Consider the following 20,067-nt stretch of genomic DNA (forward strand, 5'->3'; position numbering starts at 1 on the left):
TTACCATTAATTTATATGGGAAAAATTTTTGAGCGTTCCCAGACCCAAAAAATAACCTACCAAATAACACAAAACCTAAAATAACACAAACATACAGTAAAAGCAGGAATAATATGATAAATATACAGCCTATATAAAATAGAAATATTGTATGTATGGTGTAGTTTCACTTATTAATATTGGGAAGATAGTGAGCCAAAATCGATGTGGAGAAAAAAAATCGGCACGTACACGCATGCGCGCACGACTGCCCGCACAAGGCTTCACAGTCATGGTAGTCTTTCTTGGGGTAAACACACGTATACAGCGGGTGTCTTTCTCATAAAAGCGAAAATCCTCTTTGGTTAGCAAAAACAGGTAAGGATGGTCTTTTGTAACAGAGACCTGTCGTTAAGCGAATGTCTGAAAAACGGGGGCCACCTGTAATATGAATACGGCAGGATGATTGTATGCATCTGCATTGCATATCTTCTACAATCCAAAAGGGGTTGTTTTCAAATCCTAGGTAACATTTCATCAGTGGAAAATTACTGATGCAAATAAATCCACCCTCCCTCCCAACTCTATCCAGCTTCGTTTCCCCCCCCAAAAAAAACTTGGATGCCGAAATACATTTATCTGTCACTCTGTGATTGAGTTAGTGTTGGCTTTTTTGTTTCAACGAATTATTGAAAATGTGGGAATACAATTAAGTTTGTGGTTGTGCATGAATAACACACTAATTAAGCTGTTTCTTTTCACAATTCCAGCTCCACCTACCACTCAATTCTCCCTTGCCAGGCAGTGAATTAACTAAGGAGCCATTTCGTTGGGATCAGCGATTATTTGCTCTCGTCTTGCGACTTCCTGGATTGATGCCCCTTGAAGCAGAGCAATTGGGTAGTGTGCCATCTGATGAATCTGCCATTACACCTATGTGTGAGGTCACAGGAGGTGAGATCATCATTCAGTTAACTTCAGTGGGCTAACTTGCACTTGAAAATAATCCTTAAATCAGTTTTGTTTAATAAAATTAATCATGACAGATTTGCTGGATCTTTGTTTTGTTACTCAAATCTTAATGTACTTTGTAAATATTTTTCAGTGACTTTTATATTGGTTCATGTATGGCATGGTGTTAGTCATGAGTTGGAGATTGCAGAAGTTGCAGTACAAAATCTGATCAATTTAAAAGCACTTTACATAAATTTACCTATCACTAGTTTTGAGATTCTACAGAAATTTTAAACAAATATTGTAGGCACAGCTAATTACAGAAAGTGGAGGACAGTGGGTAAAACTGCAAGTAAGATCAAAGGAAATTCATGTGTTTAAATTTTCATGAAGAACAAGTGGACAAGGAGAGTAGTGTTTACGTGGAGGTGGATGATGTGAGTCAGTTTCTGAATGACTATTTGTCTTCGAAGGAGTGGGGAGTGATGCATTTGGAGTTGTGTGAATTATTGAATGGGATAAACTAAGTAAAGAGGGAAATACGAAAGGAGATTAGAATTCTTGAAAGTGAATTAATTACAGTGAGTGAAGAATAGTACATTTTAGGCTATTAGAAATTACAAGGAAAGAAAAATAGAGGCTTTTGACATCTTTTTCTGTATTTCCTGAAGTAGTTGCAGATGCTGGTTAATGTTGTAATATTGTTTAAAAGAGGAGGAAGGCTTGTAAGGTAATTACAGGCCAATCAACTCGACTATGAGAAAACTATTGAAGTCCGTTCTCAGACACACCATAATCTGTGGCTAGAAAGTCACAGATTAGTTAGTGACTGTTGGCATGCATTTAGGAACGGTAGTGTTTGAGAAATCTGAAAGGTTGATAAGTTTATGTAGTCTAATTGGATTTTTCTAAAGCAATGGCATTTGAGAAATCCTGTAAAGCAAACTGAACAAAAAAAGTAAAAAGCCTTCTAACACAAGGGAGAGTAGTAAATCAGATCCAAAGTTAGTTCATTGTAAGTTAACGGTTTAGGATGTTTTTGCGATGGGAAGATTATTAATATTTGGCCAGACCAGGGTTCGCTCCCTGGTTTCTTTCTCTTTGGTGTGTTACTGTTCTAGACTGGGGTCACAATTTTTAAAAAAAACTTTGGAACATACCAAGCTGTAATAGTGTCATGCTAACTGCTGCTCTATTGTGGCGCCAGAGTATGCAGTTCAATTCTGACATTGTTTTGTAAGGGGTCTCTGTACATACTCCCATGGAATACGTGTGTTTTCCCTGGGTGCAGTGGTTTCCTCCCACAGTCCAAAGACTTGCTTGGTAAGTTTCATTTCATTTTTAAAATCTTTTTATTAATACATAATCTTCTACAACTATAAATAATACAAAATTTCAACAAATTAATATGTATACAATTAATAGAGCTGAAGAAAAAAATTAATCATAATATATAAAAATGAAAAAAAATTATATATAGAAAAACCCCCCATCTAACTAAGAAAAAAAAACCCATTAACTACAAAAAAACCCATTAGGAATCAACCCCTGGAAGCAATACGTTTAACCATCATCTGGATATATAGGAAAAAAATCATCAACCACCAGTTCACATTTTTTTTTAAAAAAAGATAATAAAATTGGAAGGAAACCATATAGAATAATTCAAATTAAATGGTAATTTAAGAAGAAGAAGAACCCCATCTTCTTTCAAAATCAAATTGAGTTTCAAAAATTCTACTAATTTTTTCCAAGATGAGACATAACATTACTTGAGAAAACCATTCAATTAATGTAAGGGAAGAGATATCTTTCCATTTTAATAAAATAGCCCTTCTTGCCAACAATGTAACAAATGCAATGACATGTTGATCTGAAGATGAAATACCCTGAATATGATGTGGAACTATTCCAAATAGAACAGTTAATCTATTTGTAAATTAATTTTCAAAGCTTTAGAGATGATAAAAAATAAAGATTTCCAAAACAGTTTTAATGAAGAACATGACCAGAACATGTGTGACAAAGTGGCTACTTCAGTTTTACATCTATCACAATAATTATCTACACCAGCAAATATTTTAGATAGTCTCTCCTTTGTTAAATAATAACGATGGACAATTTTAAATTGAATTAGACAGTGATTGGCACATATAGAAGAATAATTTACATTTTTCAAAATTTGAACCCAATCTTCATTCACAAAGGTCATATTAAGTTCTCTCTCCCAATCTTGTTTAATCTTTAGTGATAAGTTCTCTTTTTGTAACGAGAGTAAATTATAAATTCTGCTAATGGAATCTTTCACTAAGGGATTCAATTTCAAAATGGTATTCAACAAATCAGATTCTTGTAAGTATGGAAACTTCGGTAAATATTGTTGTAAAAAAATGTCTAACCTGAAAATATTGCAAAAAATGTGTATGAGCGAGAGAATATTTATTAATTACCTCTTCAAAAGTCATTGATAAGTTAATTAGTCATTGTATGTTGCCCCATGATTAAGTTGTGGTTAATTGGGGTGGTGGGGTGGCATGGCTCGAAGGGCCAGAAAGGCCTACTCCATGCTGTATCACTAAATAAATTATCAGCATAAAATATTGGAAACACTGCAAGTCAGATGACATCAGTAGAGAGAAATGGAATTTCTGATTTAGATTTGAACTAGGAGACAAAATGAGCTGTCTTTAATTTGCAGAGGTGGTGGTGGGGAGGAAATGTGATGGAGAAATATGTATATATATATGTATGTATATATATATGTATGTATGTATATATGTATGTATGTATATATGTATGTATGTATATATGTATGTATGTATATATGTATGTATGTATATATGTATGTATGTATATATGTATGTATGTATATATGTATGTATATATGTATGTATATATGTATGTATATATGTATGTATATATGTATGTATATATGTATATATGTATGTATATATGTATGTATATATATGTGTGTGTATATATATATGTATATATATGTGTGTGTGTGTATATATATGTGTGTGTATATATATATGTATATATATATGTATATATATATGTATATATATGTGTGTGTATATATATGTGTGTATATATATGTATATATATATGTATATATATGTGTATATATATGTGTGTGTGTGTATATATATGTGTGTGTGTGTGTATATATATGTATATGTGTGTGTGTGTGTATATATATATGTATGTATGTATATAAAACTAGACCCTTTGACCCATGATGTGCTGACCTTTTAACGTACTCGAAGATCAATCTAACACCTACTTCCTGTATAACCCTCCATTTTTTTTTCTGCTATCCATGTGCCTGTCCAAGTTTCTTAAGTCTTTAAGGTTCAAAGGTCCAATTTAATATCAGAGAAATACATACAATATACATTCTGAAATGCTTTTCCTTTGCAAACATCCATGAAAACACAGAAGTGCCCCCAAAGAATGAACGACAGATAAACGTTAGAACCCCAAAGTCCCCCCAGCTCCCCTCCATCCCGTGTGTAAGCAGCAGCAAGCAACAATTCCCCTGCTCTCTCCCCACCCCCATCGGCAATAAAAAGCAAGCATCGGTACCACCACCGAGCAAAGCAATAGCCAAGACACAGATTTGCAGTTACCCCAAAGACTTTGCGTTTCATCGGGCGTACGACATACCGCAGTTTCTCTCCCTTTCCCTAATAAGGAAGAAAAAGGTGTCTCCGCTTTTCACCAGTGAGTGGGGAGACATAACAAACAGCTCACTGGCTTATGATGTTAGAAGTCTGTTACGTTGCTTTTTCCGAGCTCTGTGCCCGAAGATCGATAAGATCTCGGGTTTTTGGGCCCACAGCAGATATCCTGACTCCCCTGACGACGCATGGGTCTCCTGCTGTGACACTGACCCTCAATCTGCCTGTCTCCAGAACCCCAAGATCTTAGATTTCCGAATTTGAGCCTGAGAGTCTGGCATGCTGAACCCTTGGCATGCTGAACAAAGGCCAGTTATGGAACCCCGAGAGCAGGTCCCATTCATTCTCGCAAAGAACTGAAGTCAGCGTTTAACTCCAGGTCAGGGTCTTCAAAAGAACCCTGAAAGGGGAAAATAAGGATATTAAAGATGGAAATAGAGCTGTTTCTGAAGATGTAGGCAAAGGAGTCACCGTTTAGTATTTCAGCCTCCTGCTTTGATTTTACTAATTTCTTGTTACTTTACTCTTAACTGTGCTTATGTGTATCCTTTCACTCAATTACACATGCCTTTTTGATAAAATTCCTTCAGGAAATGTTTTCTAGTTATATCACCTAGTCTTAGCATGGAACCTATTATGGTGATCAAATCAAGCATTCTAACTGAAGCTCTAAATGACCAGATGAGGATAAGTCTGTTATTGTTTTGAAGCACTTTAAATTTCCGGTCAGTATGACAGTATGCTTGTGGAAAAGTTTAATTTATACATGTGGTGTTCATGTTGTTGGCAGGGCCAGCACATTGACTATCCTTAAATGAGAAAACACGCTGGTCTTTCAAAACACTGAAATCCATGAAGATTTTGTCACAAAGAGAGGTGGCTTGTTGGTGAATTTGAGAAACTTGATCCAAGCCATTCAGAAGTGTGAGCTGTGTTTCTGTGGGTATGGTGCCACTTGCATCATACTGTCAGCAGATCTCTTTACCAAAACAACATTCATGAAATTGATGTTTTTTCAACAATAATCTGAGTTTTGTTGTCACTTATTCCAGAGTGATTTAATTAAATTTAAATCCCCCTATGTGATACCAGATTCAATCTACGTGAATTTCAATATTGACAAGCCTATTTACCTTCAATGAGCTGGAGAATACATTACAAATGCATGTAATAGTTATTTGAACAGTTCTTATTAAAATTAAGACTTAGCTGATCTGTTAAGTTTGATTTTTGGCTTGAGGTTATACAGAAGGTAACATTGATTATCCTAGCACACTGCGGTTATATGACCACTTTAAATTGTACATGAGGTAGGCTTTTATTGAAAAAACATAGCATTTGGTCTATTGACCTGTATGATTGGTCTAAAAATGCTTGTTCAAGGTGCAAATCTATCATGTGAAGGGCAGTTGATTTGTTACTACAGGCCACTCCCCTGCCATTCCCCCTCCCCACACAGTGTGGTACAGGTGTTCAGGTTAAAGAAATTTGCCCTAGGGTACTCAAAAATTTGAGATGCAGAATAAAGCTTGCATTTAGAATTTTTGTGGAAAACAAAGTAAATCATCACTTTTTTTTCTAACCTGTTTCTTGGCACGTAGACAGATGATGCAGGGCTTCAGATTAAGGAAAATCAATTTTCTGGTAAAAAGATATATTTCTAGAAACCCACTCTCCTCCCACCCCGTTACGTTTGTTGCCTGTAGTTGTCTGAGATACTATCTCCATCTTGCAGTCATTTAAACTTACTCAGAACAAGGTATTCCCCTTGCTTGTCTGACCCATCAGACATTAGGTCAGAGGTATTTCCAGGTATTCAAGTCTCTTGCTGCACGTTGGGTTGTTCTGAACTTAAGCTTATATAACTTGTTCCTATCCTGTAATGAATATTCTGCTGACTTGGAGACTCTGGAGCAAGCAAACCACTGGAGGGACTCAGTGGATCAGGCAGAATCTGTAGAGGGAAATGAAGAGTTGATATTTTGGGTTGAGACACTTCATTGGGACTAGTTATTTTCTTGTTACACAAGTACCTTGTTGAGTTCCAAAAACCTGGCTTGTATCATAGTCTAAAATTCGTGTAGTTGTTGATTTTCAGATTGATTGACCAACCAAAGTGAATATATTGGTTCTCAAGGTGTTAATTTTCAGGTGTTGTGAAGTGTAAATGAACTTCTGGATATGTTCAGCAGGCCAGCCAGCATGCATAGAGAGATGATTAACATTTCAGGCTGATGACTTTTGATTACAGCTTTTCTGTGAAGATGCATGAACACATTTCCTGTGTGTATAACACAGGTAACTATCATTGTACAGCTGGTTCCTCCAATGTTAGTCAGTGTTTTGTATTCCAATATGGATGTGATCTGCACGTGTACAGTAGGAGGCCATGTTGAGTAAAAGGCAGGAATTTTACTGTTAATCTCTTGTTTCCCATTTACTTCTTTTGTACCCCAGTTACATGTTCTGTTACTTGCAGTAACTTGTCAGAGAATTGATCCTTTATTCCACCCCACTCAGCTGAAAAAAGGAACTTGTAATGTTTTTGACAGGCATCTTAACTTTCAACTTTTTCTGGTGTTTTGACGCATTGGATATGTTAGAATTTTATTTTGGCTAAATTTAATATGAACAATATGCTTGCAAAGATTTCTATACTATTTTTATTGTCCTATTAAAAATGTTGCCAAATATAGCTAACATTGCACTTCTTTCTGTGAATGATCCAGGTCGTTCATACTGTGTGTGCACACAGCGAATGCTGCTTCAGTGTCTGGAGTCACTTGTGCAGAAAGTGCAAAGTGGAGTGGTGCTGCACTTTGAAAAAACTGGTCCAGATCCACCACCTATTGGCGAAGGTCAGTTGGGATTTTGCAGGCATTGATGACCAAAACTAAATTATCTAATTCCCATGACTTCTACATTAGAGTTTGATCAATGATCTGTGATTAGTGATTTTTTTTTGTGGTGAGAGTGCCAATCAAAGAGGAGTGGTTATAATGAAACAAAGAAATAAATGGCCAGTCAGGTTGTGCATGTTCTTTTTTTCCACTATCATGTCTGATTTTGTATATGAAACCCCATTTTCTTGCTTTAGTACTACAATCCTTGAAATGCTTCTCAAAGAATCTGTTCTTCTTGATTCTAAAATCATAACCTTGGTGGAGGGAAGCTTAGTAATAGTGTTCCAGATTTCAATGATCACAGGTGTTAAGAATCTTCTTTTATCTCACTCTAATTTTGTTTATGTCCTTGTTATGTACTTGGACATAAGTTCTATTTATCTATCCTATTAAATTTTATGCCAATAAAAAGCCTTGGCAGTGCACAGTAATTTTTTTTTAAAGTTTGACTAGGTTCTGACTGCTTGGCCAGTGGTATAGTGTGCAGGTGACCCTTACATTACAGAAGAGTTGCATGCCTGGAGGACTATCTGTATTAGAATTCCCTGTAGCAGAAGTCCTCTTTTCCCATTGAATACAGTTTTACAAGCTGAAGTGTTGTCCTCTGGGATGCTTTACTCCCATATTAAAATATTTCATCATGGGTGACAAGTGTTAATAGTTGCACTTGGTGATTTAACAGCTGAGGCCAACATTAGACTCAGGAGAGGCTGTTTGGGAGATGGGCCAGGCATGTAGATTAGAGTTATGGACCACTAAAGCACAGAAACAGGCCCTTTGACCTTTCTAGTCTTTGCTGAACTGTAATTCTGCCCAGTCCAATTGCCCTACATGTGAAGCATAGCCCTCCATACCCTTCCCATCTATATACTTAACCAAAATTTTCTTAAATGTTGCAAGCAAACCTGCATCCACCACTTCCATTGGTAGCTCAGTCTACATTTGCACCACCCTCTGAATGAAGTTCCCCCTGAGGTTTGCATTTCAGTATTTCATGTTTTACCCTTAGCCTTTGACCTCTACTTCTAGTCTCACTCAACTTCAATGGAAAAAGCCTGCTTGCGTTTAGCTGATCTATACCCCTCGTAATTTTGTACACCTCTATTTAAAAATCTCCTCATTTTCATATGCTCCAGAGAATAAAGCCCCATCTTATTCAATCTTCTGTGTACTCTTTCAATCTTATTGACATCTTCCATGTAGGTAGTTGACCAGAACTGCACCCAGTACTCCAAATTAGGCCTCACCAACATCTTGTACAATTTCAAAAGAACATTCCAACACTTCTACGTAAAATGTTGATTTATGGAGGCCAATGTGTCAAAAACTCTCTATACAACCCTATGACTCCTCTATCATGGAATTGTACATCTGTATTCCCAGATCCCGTTGTTCTACCACATTCTTTCGTGCTTAGTACTTTCCTTAGTACTACTCTGATTTATTCTCCCAAAGTGCAATACCTCAGTTGTCTGCATTAAAAACCATGTGCCATTTTTCCAACTGGTCCAGATCCCACTGCAAGCTTTGATAGCCTTCCTCTCTGTCCACAATGCCTCCAGTCTTGGTGTCGTCCTCAATTTTGATGATCCAGATTGGCACGTCATCATTCAGATCACTAATGTAGATAACAAACAACACATACTCTGCATTGATCCCTGCAGCACACCACTAGTCACAGGCCTCCAGTCCAATACAGGACTTGGTCAAACACTTTGCTAAAGTTCATGTAGATGAAGCCCGCTGCCTTTCCTTCATCAATTTTCCTGGTAACTTCCTTGAAAAAAGATTGGTTAGATATAACTTACCACACAAAAGGACATGTTGACTATCCCTAATCATGCCTGTCTATTGAAATACTTGTATATCTTGTCCCTAGAACACATTCCAACAATTTGCCCACTACTTACATCAGATTCATCTGCCTCTGTAATTTCCCAGTTTATTCTTAGAGCCTTTCTTTAACAGTGGAGCAACATTAGCTGTCCTCCAGTGCTTAAGCACCTCACCTGTGGCTAAGGACATTGTAAATATCTCTGCCAGGGCTCCTGCAATTTCTGCACTCACCTCCCACAAGGTGCGAGGAGACACCTTGTCAGGCCCTGGGGACTTATCCACCCTAATTTGCCTCAAGGCAGCAAACAGGTTTTGAGAACTGGGTTATCAAGAAAAGGGATGGGGTTTGAGAATCAGGGTTCATGGGAGAAAGATGGTATCAATGGAATTTGGGGTGTAAAGGGTGCACAATGACTTGGTTGGAAGTGGGAGGAATTGGAAAATACCAAGGGCTAGCTATGACTACTGTAACTCTCCATATTACAATGCATTAGAGAAAGTACCTTGTAGATGAAGACCATGGCAGCAGTGCACTCTTAGATATCTGTTCACATATCCTCAGGCTGGAAAGAGTACGACAAAGGAGGAACTTTGTCGTGACTGCCAACTCAATTAATGCTGTAACTTCATATCCAAACTTTATTACTCCATAGCATTGAGAGACTAAAAATAGATGGAAAAAATGTTCTGCAGTTTGTTTCCCACGTCAATTTCAGATCTCATATTTGAGTAGTGATTTTTGAAGTGGAGATGCTTGTTACCTCAACAGTCGCAATACAGGAGTCAATTGTTTTCACACTGGTCTAGTGAATTTGTTGTTTATTGTGTGGCATAATAAAGGCTTATTGCAGTATAATAACACCTCTCCCATCCCATCAGAGGATGTATTCTGAGGATGCTAGTTTATCCAAAGCTTAAACGAGTTAGACTAATGAAGGCTACATTGGAAGAATGTGAAGAGGCTTCTTAAGTGTCTAACCTCTTAGCAGAGCCAGAATGTGGAGTTGTAAACAACAAATGTGATTTGCTGCTTGGCTTTTGGGTTGAGCATTTGTCCAAGACTCATTGATATATAAAAACAAAAGGAGTTTAAAGGTCTTTGCACAAAGAAAGTGTGAGAAGGACGAGACATAGGAGGTGACATATTATGGAACATTATAAATGTATCAGATAGGTTCTTGTGAGCGTGTTGAATCAGATTTGTTGAGAAAGAAATCTTTGATTTCATATTTGGTTGCAACATCAGGGAATTGTGGCATGTTCATGGAGCATTGAAGTGCAGTGAGATGAACATGACAATAAGGTAAATTAACAGTGCTGTTTCATTTGGCCAACTTCAATCTGTTTTTCGTAAGTACAACTGCGAGAAAGCATTGAAGTTCTAAACTGTCCTAATCACAGCTGTTTCATTTTATACTTGCTGAATGAAAGCTGTCTGCTTAGTCTGAACATTTTGAATATTTCTGAAAGTCCAGTATAATCACATTAAACATTTGCAGTTATTAAAATCTTGCTATCTTTGACTCTTTGCTGATGTGGTTTTAGTTAATTACTACAAGATTCACGATGACCTGAAATCCAGACTATTTACACGTATCATCAAAATATTGATCTGTGTAACCTCAATCCTGCTAACATTTGGGTGGAGAGGAGTAACTTAAAAATTTTTTTTATTTCAACAGCCTTCTACCAACATTCCAGTAAGAGGTGGATTTTAAAAATATTTTCATTCAGCCATCTTGCATACACTCTTTCTTTGCTTGCCATGTTTTAATTTTATTCTTATTTATCATTAGAAAGGATTATTTTAATCTTGAAGAATGATGAAAATGTTTTAGGCTGTAAGCTAGTTTTGCTTTGTGGAGTTGCTTGTTTCAAATTTAGTGATCAGAATCCTGTCAAATATTTTTGAAAAAAAGTTTTGGAAAGGTCTATGAGTAGAAAAGTTGTTCAATGTTAGTCTTCCTTCAATAGGAATAGTAATATTCTCTGAATGTTTATCTTTGCTGTTCTAAATCTTTTTGATAATGCACAAAAGGCAACAGCCAACCAAAGACTCTCAAGATGCCTTTATTTTAGTTGTTCCTTGGTTGAGTATGGGTGGATAAATGTGAATTTATCATTAAGGATGTGCCCAGTACTGTCGCTACAACTTGTAATAATTTTGTGCTCATTTAGCCTATTGTTATGGATAATAGGTCTTTGCATTTTAAAGCACATTTTATCCATTTCAGACATCCTTGGGACTAGGATGTGAAAACGTAGCTATTTCTCACTACATGAAAGTAAGACAGCTCTGTACTACAAGACCATGCCCATAAATTCAAATAACCAGTGGGAAACTTTGTTTCACTAAATCAAGAGTAACATTTGAAACAAAGATCCTACAATTGAAAGGCTACCCAAAAGAATTTGAGCCTCTTGTTCGGCTGACCTCCCTTGTGATTGCAATCGTTAGATATAGTGAACGGAAGATGTGCAGTTCTTTGTGCAAGGTATTGTAGTGTTTTGAAACAACTAATGGTAAATATGGTGGTTCATCACATGAATGCTGTTTATCTGTTCTAGATGGTGCTCCTGATGCCCTTAAATCTACCCCTCTGCTTGGACCACAACTCTGGCACAGTTGTCACAAACTCATTTATGTACGTCCCAACCACAAAACTGGTGTTCCAGTTGGACATTGGCCAATCCCTGAATCCTTTTGGCCAGACCAAAACTCTCCAACCCTAGTAAGTCGCGGTTGTGTGCATTTAATACATTTTGTATCTCTTAAGGCATATGATATAGCAAAAATGGTGGGAAGGTGGAGGATTAGAAAGATTTTAAAAACCAACAGAAGATAAGCTAGCCAATAATATAAAAGAGCACACCAAAAGATTTCTTTTTCAGATATAAAGAGGAAAGAGCGGACATTGGACTGTTGGGAAATGATGTTGGAGAGGTAGTAATGGGGGACAAAGAAATGGCAGATGAACTGTTAAGTATTTTGCATTAGTCTTCACTGTGGAAGACATCAGCAGCGTGCCAGATTGAGTTCAACTTAAAATTTGATAGGGAGAAAGTCTGACATAGCAGTATTTCAGTAGAGTAAAGGAAATTGCAGTGGTATGAGAGGGGAGTTGGCCAAAGTGGAAGGAGATGCTGGCAGTGATGACTGCAGAGCAGCAGTGGCTTGAGTTTCTGGGGGGAAAAATGAGGAAGGTGCGGGATAGATGTATTCCAAAAACAAAGAAATAATAGACAATAGACAATAGGTGCAGAAGTAGACCATTCGGCCCTTCGAGCCTGCACCGCCATTTTGAGATCATGGCTGATCAATTCCTATCAATACCCAGTTCCTGCCTTGTCCCCATATCCCTTGATTCCCCTATCCATAAGATACCTATCTAGCTCCTTCTTGAAAGCATCTAGAGAATTGGCCTCCACTACCTTCCGAGGCAGTGCATTCCAGACCCCCACAACTCTCTGGGAGAAGAAGTTTTTCCTTAACTCTGTCCTAAATGACCTACCCCTTATTCTCAAACCATGCCCTCTGGTACTGGACTCTCCCAGCATCTGGAACATATTTCCTGCCTCTATCTTCTCCAATCCCTTAGTAATCTTATATGTTTCAATCAGATCCCCTCTCAATCTCCTTAATTCCAGTGTGTACAAGCCCAGTCTCTCTAACCTCTCTGCGTAAGACAGTCCAGACATCCCAGGAATTAACCTCGTGCATCTGTGCTGCACTTCCTCTATAGCCAGGATGTCCTTCCTTAACCCTGGAGACCAAAACTGTACACAGTACTCCAGGTGTGGTCTCACCAGGGCTCTGTACAAATGCAAGAGGATTTCCTTGCTCTTGTACTCAATTCCCTTTGTAATAAAGGCCAACATTCCATTAGCCTTCTTCACTGCCTGCTGCACTTGCTCTTTCACCTTCAGTGACTGATGAACAAGGACTCCAAGATCTCTTTGTATTTCTCCCTTACCTAACTCTACACCATTCAGATAATAATCTGCCTTCCTGTTCTTACTCCCAAAGTGGATAACCTCACACTTATTCACATTAAACGCCATCTGTCCACTCACCCAGCCTATCCAAGTCACCCTGAATTCTCCTAACATCCTCATCACATGTCACACTGCCACCCAGCTTAGTATCATCAGCAAATTTGCTGATGTTATTTTCCATGCCTTCATCCAAATCGTTAACGTAAATGATAAACAGCTGTGGTCCCAATACCGAACCCTGTGGCCCCCCACTAGTCACCACCTGCCATTCAGAGAAACACCCATTCACCGCTACCCTTTGCTTTCTATCTGCCAACCAGTTTTCTATCCATGTCAATGCCTTCCCCCCGATGCCCTGAGCTTTGATTTTACCCACCAATCTGTTATGTGGGACCTTATCAAATGCCTTCTGAAAATCGAGGTACACTACATTCACTGGATCTCCCCCGTCTAACTTCCTGGTTACATCCTCGAAAAACTCCCAACAGATTAGTCAAGCATGATTTACCCTTGGTAAATCCATGCTGGCTCGGCCCAATCCTATCACTGCTATCTAGATATGCCACTATTTCATCCTTAATAATGGACTCTAGCATCTTCCCCACCACCGATGTCAGGCTGACAGGTCGATAGTTCTCTGTTTTCTCCCTCCCTCCTTTCTTAAAAAGTGGGATAACATTAGCCATTCTCCAATCCTCAGGGACTGATCCTGAATCTAAGGAACATTGGAAAATGATTACCAATGCATCCGCAATTTCCAGGGCCACCTCCTTTAGTACCCTAGGATGCAGACCATCTGGACCTGGGGATTTGTCAGCCTTCAGTCCCATCAGTCTTCACAACACCGTTTCCTTCCTAATGTCAATCTGTTTCATTTCCTCTGTTACCCTATGTCCTTGGCCCATCCATACATCTGGGAGATTGCTTGTGTCTTCCTTAGTGAAAACAGATCTAAAGTACTCATTAAATTCTTCTGCCATTTCTGTTTCCCATAACAATTTCACCCAATTCATTCTTCAAGGGCCCAACGTTGTTCTTAACTATCTTCTTTCTCTTCACATACCAAAAAAAAAAGCTTTTGCTATCTTCCTTTATATTCCTGGCTAGCTTGCGTTCGTACCTCATTTTTTTCTCCCCGTATTGTCTTTTTAGTTAAGTTCTGTTGTTCCTTAAACAGTTCCCAATCATCTGTCCTCCCACTCACCTTAGCTCTGTCATATTTCCTTTTTTTTAATGCTATGCAATCTCTGACTTCCTTTGTCAACCACTGTGGCCCCTTTCCCCCCTTTGAATCCTTCCTTCTCTGGGGGATGAACTGATTTTGCACCTTGTGCATTATTCCCAAGAATACCTGCCATTGCTGTTCCACTGTCTTTTCTGCTAGGCTATCCATCCAGTCAACTTTGGCCAGCTCCTCCCTCATGGCTCCATAGTTTCCCCTGTTCATCTGCCACACTGACACCTCCGAGCTGCCCTTATCCTTCTCAAATTGCAGATAAAAGCTTATCATATTGTGATCACTACCTCCTAATGGCTCCTTTACTGTGAGATCGCTTATCAAATCCTGTTCATTACATAACACTAAATCCAGAATAGTCTTGTCCCTGGTCAGCTCTCGTACAAGCTGTTCCAAGAACGCATCCCGTAGGCACTCTACAAACTCCCTATCCTGTGGTCCAGCACCAACCTGATTCTCCCAGTTCATCTGCATGTTGAAATCCCCCATAACTACTGCGACATTACCTTTGCCACATGCCAATGTTAACTCCCTATTCAACTTGCACCCAATATCCATGCTACTGTTTGGTGGCCTGTAGACAACACCCATTTGGGTCCTTTTGCCCTTACTGTTCCTCAGTTCTATCTACACAGACTCTACTTCTCCTGACCCTATGTCCCCTATGTATAATAGTACAACTGTGGCTGACAAGGGATGTTAAAGCTAACATAAAAGCAAAAGTGGGCATACAACAAAGTAGAAATTAGTGGGAAAATAGAGGATTGGGAAGCTTTTGAAAACTTACAAAAAAGCAACTAAACGAATAATTAGGAGGGAGAAGATGAAATATGAAGGCTAACTAGCAAACAATATCAAGGTGGATAGAAAAAGCTTTTTCAAGTAGATGAAAAAGATAGATGTGAACAGATATAGGACTGCTAGAAAATAAGACTGAAGAAATAATATCAGGGGACAAGGAGAGGGCAGATGAACTTAAATGAGTATTTTGCATCAGTCTTCACAGTGGAAGACACTAGTAGCGTGCTGGGTGTTGAAGTTTGTGAGGGAAGAGAAAGATCTAAAGGTGCATATGTCAACCGGACCAGATGAACTGCACCCTTGGGTTCTGAAAAAGGTAGTGGTAGAGATTGTAGAGGCATTACTAATGATCTTTCAAGAATCATTGGACTCTGGTTATGGTTCTGGAGGCCTGGAATATTGCAAATGTCACTCTGCTCTTTAAGAAAGGAGGAAGGCAGCAAAAAGGAAATTATAGGCCAGTTAGTCTGACCTCAGTGTTTGGGAAGATGTTGGAGTCACTTGTTAAGTACGAGGTTATGGAGTACTTGGTGACACAGGACAGGGTAGGACAAAGTCAGTATGGTTTCCTTAAGGGAAAATCTTACTGACGAACTGTTGAAATTCTTTGAGGAGACTATAAGTACAATAGATAGAGGATGCAGTGGATAAGGCTTTTCAGTGGGCTTTTGATAAGGTGCTACATATGAGGCTGCGTACCAAGTTAAGTGCCCATGGTATTACAGGAAAGTTACTTGCATGGCTTGAGCATTGGCTGATCGGTAGGAGGCAGCGACTGGAAGTGTAAGAATCCTTTTCTGGTTGGCTGACTAGTGGTGTTCCACAGTGGACAGCGTTGGGACTGCTTTTTATGCTGTATACCAATGATTTAGATGATGGAATAGATGCCTTTGTTGCCAAGTTCGCAGATGATATGAAGATTTAGTGGAAAGGCAGGTAGTGTTGAGGAAACGGGTAGTATGCAGAAGGGCTTAGCCAGATTAGGAGGATAGGCAAGAAAGTGACAAATGAAATAGTGTTGGAAAATGCATGGTCATGCACTTTGGTAGAGGAAATAAATGTGCAGACTATTTTCTAAATAGAGAGAAAATCCAAAAATCTGTGATGGAAAGGGACCAGTGAGTCCTTGTGTAGAGCACCCAAAAGGTTAACTTGTAAGTTGAGTCAGTGGTGAGGAAGGCAAGTGCAGTGTTACTATTCATTTCAAGAGGTCTAGAATACAGGAGCAGGGATATGAAGCTGAGGCTTGAAAGGCACTGGTGAGGCCTCACCTTGAATACTGTCAACAGTTTTGGGTTCCTTATCCAAGAAAAGATGTGTTGGCATTGGAGAGGATTAGACGAGGTTCACAAAGATGATTGTGGGAATGTTTATTAGTTCTGGGCCTGTACTAAGTTGTGGAATTTGTTTCCACAGGCAGTTGTGGATGCCAAGTCATTGGGTGTATTTAAGATGGAAATTGAAAGGTTCTTGATTGGCCACAGTATTGAAGGTTATGGGGAGAAGGCCAGGGAGTGGGGCTGAGGAGGGGAAAAGGGATCAGCCATGATTGATTGGTGAGCAGACCCGATGGGCCAAATGGCCCAATTCTTCTCGTGTCTTATGCCAGAAATTCAGAGTGTTGGGGGTAGAAGTGAGAATAATTGCTATGACTAAGGAGAAGATGCTTGTTAAGCTGAAAGGTCTAAAGGTAGGTAGGTCACCTGGACCAGATGGACTACACATCAGTGTTCTGAGAGAGGAAGCTGTTGAGATTATGGAGGCATTTTTTCAGAGATCTTTCAAGAGTCACTGGATTCTGAAGTGGTTTTGGAGGACTGGAAGATTGGAAATATCATTCTACTCTCAGGAGGGAGGCAAAATACAGAAAATTATAGACTAGTTAGCCTGACGTGGGAAGGTGTTGGAGTTTATTAAGGAAAAGGTTTCAGGATATTTGGAGGCATATGATATGATAGATGGAAGTCAAGATGGTTTTCAGGATAAATCATGCTTGACTTTTATATTAAAAAAAATGGAATTCATTGAAGATTAACAGGCACTGCAGACAAAGAATCAGTAGATGTTGTTTACTTGGAATTTCAGAAGGTCTTTGACAATTTGCCACATATGAGGCTGCTAAACAATGTAAGAGCCCAAAGTTTAGGGAAGGTGCTAGCTTGGATAGAAGCTTGGTTGACTGGCAGAAGGCAGAGTGGGAATAAAAGGGGTCTTTTCTGGTTGGCTGTCAGTGACTAGTGTTCTGCAGGGATCGGTGTTGTGTCCACTACTTCTCATTTTGTATGTTAATTATCTAAATGACAGAATTCATGGCTCTGTGACCAAGTTTGTGGATGATGCAAAGGTAGATGGAGGGGCAGGGAGTCTGCAGAATGACTTGGATAGATTGGGAGAATGGGCAAAGAAGTGGCAATTGGAATGCAATGTAGGAAAATGAATGGCCAGATACTTTAGTAGAAGGAATAAAAACTATTTTCTAAATGAGGAGCAAATTCAGAAATGAGGTGCAAATGGACTTGGGAGTCCTCATGCAGGATTCCCTAAAGTTAACCTGCAGAATGAGTCAGTAGTATGGATGCCAAATATATTTCTAGTGGTCATTTCAAGGGGACTAAAATATAAGAGCAAGGATGTAATGCTGAGGCTTTATAAGGTGTTGGTCAGACCATGCTTGGAGTATTGTGAGCAGTTTTGGGCCTCTTATCTAAGAAAGGATATGCTGGCATTGCAGAGGAGGTTCATAAGAATGATCCGAGGAATAGAAGTGTTAGCGTACAAGGAGTGTTTGATTGCTCTGGACATGTATTTGTTGGAGTTTGAAGAATGTTGGGAGGGTGGTTTTGGAGAGAATTTCTGAAAGCTACTGAATATTGAAAGTGGACGTGGCGAGGATCATCCAAGAGTGTGTGACACAACATCAGAAAAGAAGACCATCCCTTTGGAACAGAGATGAGGAGGAATTTCTTCTGGCAGAGGGTGGTGAAAGTGTGGATTGCTAACAAAATTGGGAATTACAGAAGAAACTGTCATACTGCTCCAGTACTTTAGCACAACATTTTCTTAATGCTTGATTACTTTCAGTTTTGGTTGTTCAAGTAAGGAACTCCTAAAATTGTGAAGTTTTATATGTTAATATAAATTTGAGTTAGTTTCTCTTCACTCTGCCACTTATTACTTAAAAGGCATACTGTTTACACCCATACTCTTGGCTGGCTGGTGATTACAACTTGTGAGAACAAAGGAGAGATAAGTAAAAATATTCATTACTGGTTACTCATAATTCATTCTTGATGTTTTATCATTTAATCCAGCCACCTCGTAGTGCCCATCCAGTGGTGAAGTTTTCTTGTGTTGATTGTGACCCAATGGTTATTGATAAACTGCCTTTTGATAAATATGAACTGGAACCTTCACCTTTAACTCAGTATATTCTGGAACGCAAATCCCCTCACATCTGCTGGCAGGTAAGATACCTGGTATGGTTCTGTCCTTCAATATATCTATCTTGAAATTAGTCTTCAGAGTCATTAATGTCTTAGATTAACATTCTTAATTATTGTTAATGATTATTCAAACTACTTGCTGTGATTTTCACCCAGAAACTTGCAACTAAGAAAATAAAACTAAAGCATTTGCATAGTTCTGCGGGTATTGAGATGAAGTATAATGATTTATGGATTTAGTTAGCAAGTACATTTGGTATATCAGAGTTAGAAGAATATAGAATGGCTCAAACAAAAAGCGAAATAAATGTGAATAGTGACCTTTCAATGTAAGGAAATGGCAAAGTAATATTTAACCCTTCTTGTGTTTAATTCAATGTTGTGCAAGTGTACATGTTGACTTCACTAACCTGCAGTGAGACCAGTTTCTTGATTTCTGACTTGCACATAAACTAGGTGCCTATTTTAGTAGACCAGATATAACTAAATAGTGGAATCTGCAAGGTATAATCAAGTTCTCTTACGTTTTCATCTGTTTTTTTAATCACTTTTATATAGCAAACGTGGGCCCTGAGTGACTTTTGGGTGTAAAATAAAAGATTTTGGCTAATTTCATCTATTTATTTAAATCTTTAGTTTCCCTGATTTAGGCTTCTCATGGTTTTGTACACTTCAATTTTCCCCTCATTATCCTTTATTCCACTGTTGTGATGGAAAATAACTGATTCTTTGAGTCTCAACAGTAGAGGCCTGGACACACACAGTTTTAATAATAAGGAATTTATTTACAAGGGGAAGTAGGGTCAACACAAGCAACTACAATACACAGGAAGCGGTGTGGGGTCAGGGTACGGTTACACAAACAAAGAACAAGGGAAAAGCACTACAACAGCTATCCCCCTTGACCTTGGATAGCTGCTGCTCCCTTACCAGGACAAACGATAGACCTTCCCAAGCATAAATCAATGCACTTACCTCCAATGTGGTGGTCTGTAAGAGAGGGCTAGCCAAGGGTAAGTCTCACCTCTTAAAGCATGGGGCTGGGCGAGATAATCCAATTAAGGTGACAAATTGATTAGTTGGGAGGGACCAAATGTTGATTGGCATGTGGTGTGTCCTCCGACCAGCCAGGTGGCAGTGCATCTGTCATGTGGCCGGTATCTCTGGATACACTCCACCCCTCGGAAGACGCACCACATAGCCAACACACATAAGAGGGTGGAACAAAATCGTGT

The 20,067-nt window shown here is 38.8% G+C and overlaps 1 protein-coding gene across 2 annotated transcripts in view; it reads left to right on the plus strand.

The window, feature by feature from the left end:
* Positions 1-20,067, plus strand: part of LOC140727922 (integrator complex subunit 6-like) — a 128,615-nt gene that overhangs the window by 54,626 nt on the left and 53,922 nt on the right. For both annotated transcript variants that reach the window (XR_012098966.1, XM_073045903.1), the window contains exons 5-8: positions 750-933; positions 7,346-7,474; positions 11,924-12,087; positions 18,701-18,853. Coding sequence is in view for 1 of the 2 variants with exons in the window: in XM_073045903.1 (XP_072902004.1) it covers positions 750-933; positions 7,346-7,474; positions 11,924-12,087; positions 18,701-18,853 (630 nt within the window). In the remaining variant the exon portion in view is untranslated. The remainder of the gene's footprint in view (positions 1-749; positions 934-7,345; positions 7,475-11,923; positions 12,088-18,700; positions 18,854-20,067) is intronic.

Source organism: Hemitrygon akajei, chromosome 5 (assembly GCF_048418815.1).
Source record: "Hemitrygon akajei chromosome 5, sHemAka1.3, whole genome shotgun sequence".
Classification (NCBI taxonomy): Eukaryota; Metazoa; Chordata; class Chondrichthyes; order Myliobatiformes; family Dasyatidae; genus Hemitrygon; species Hemitrygon akajei.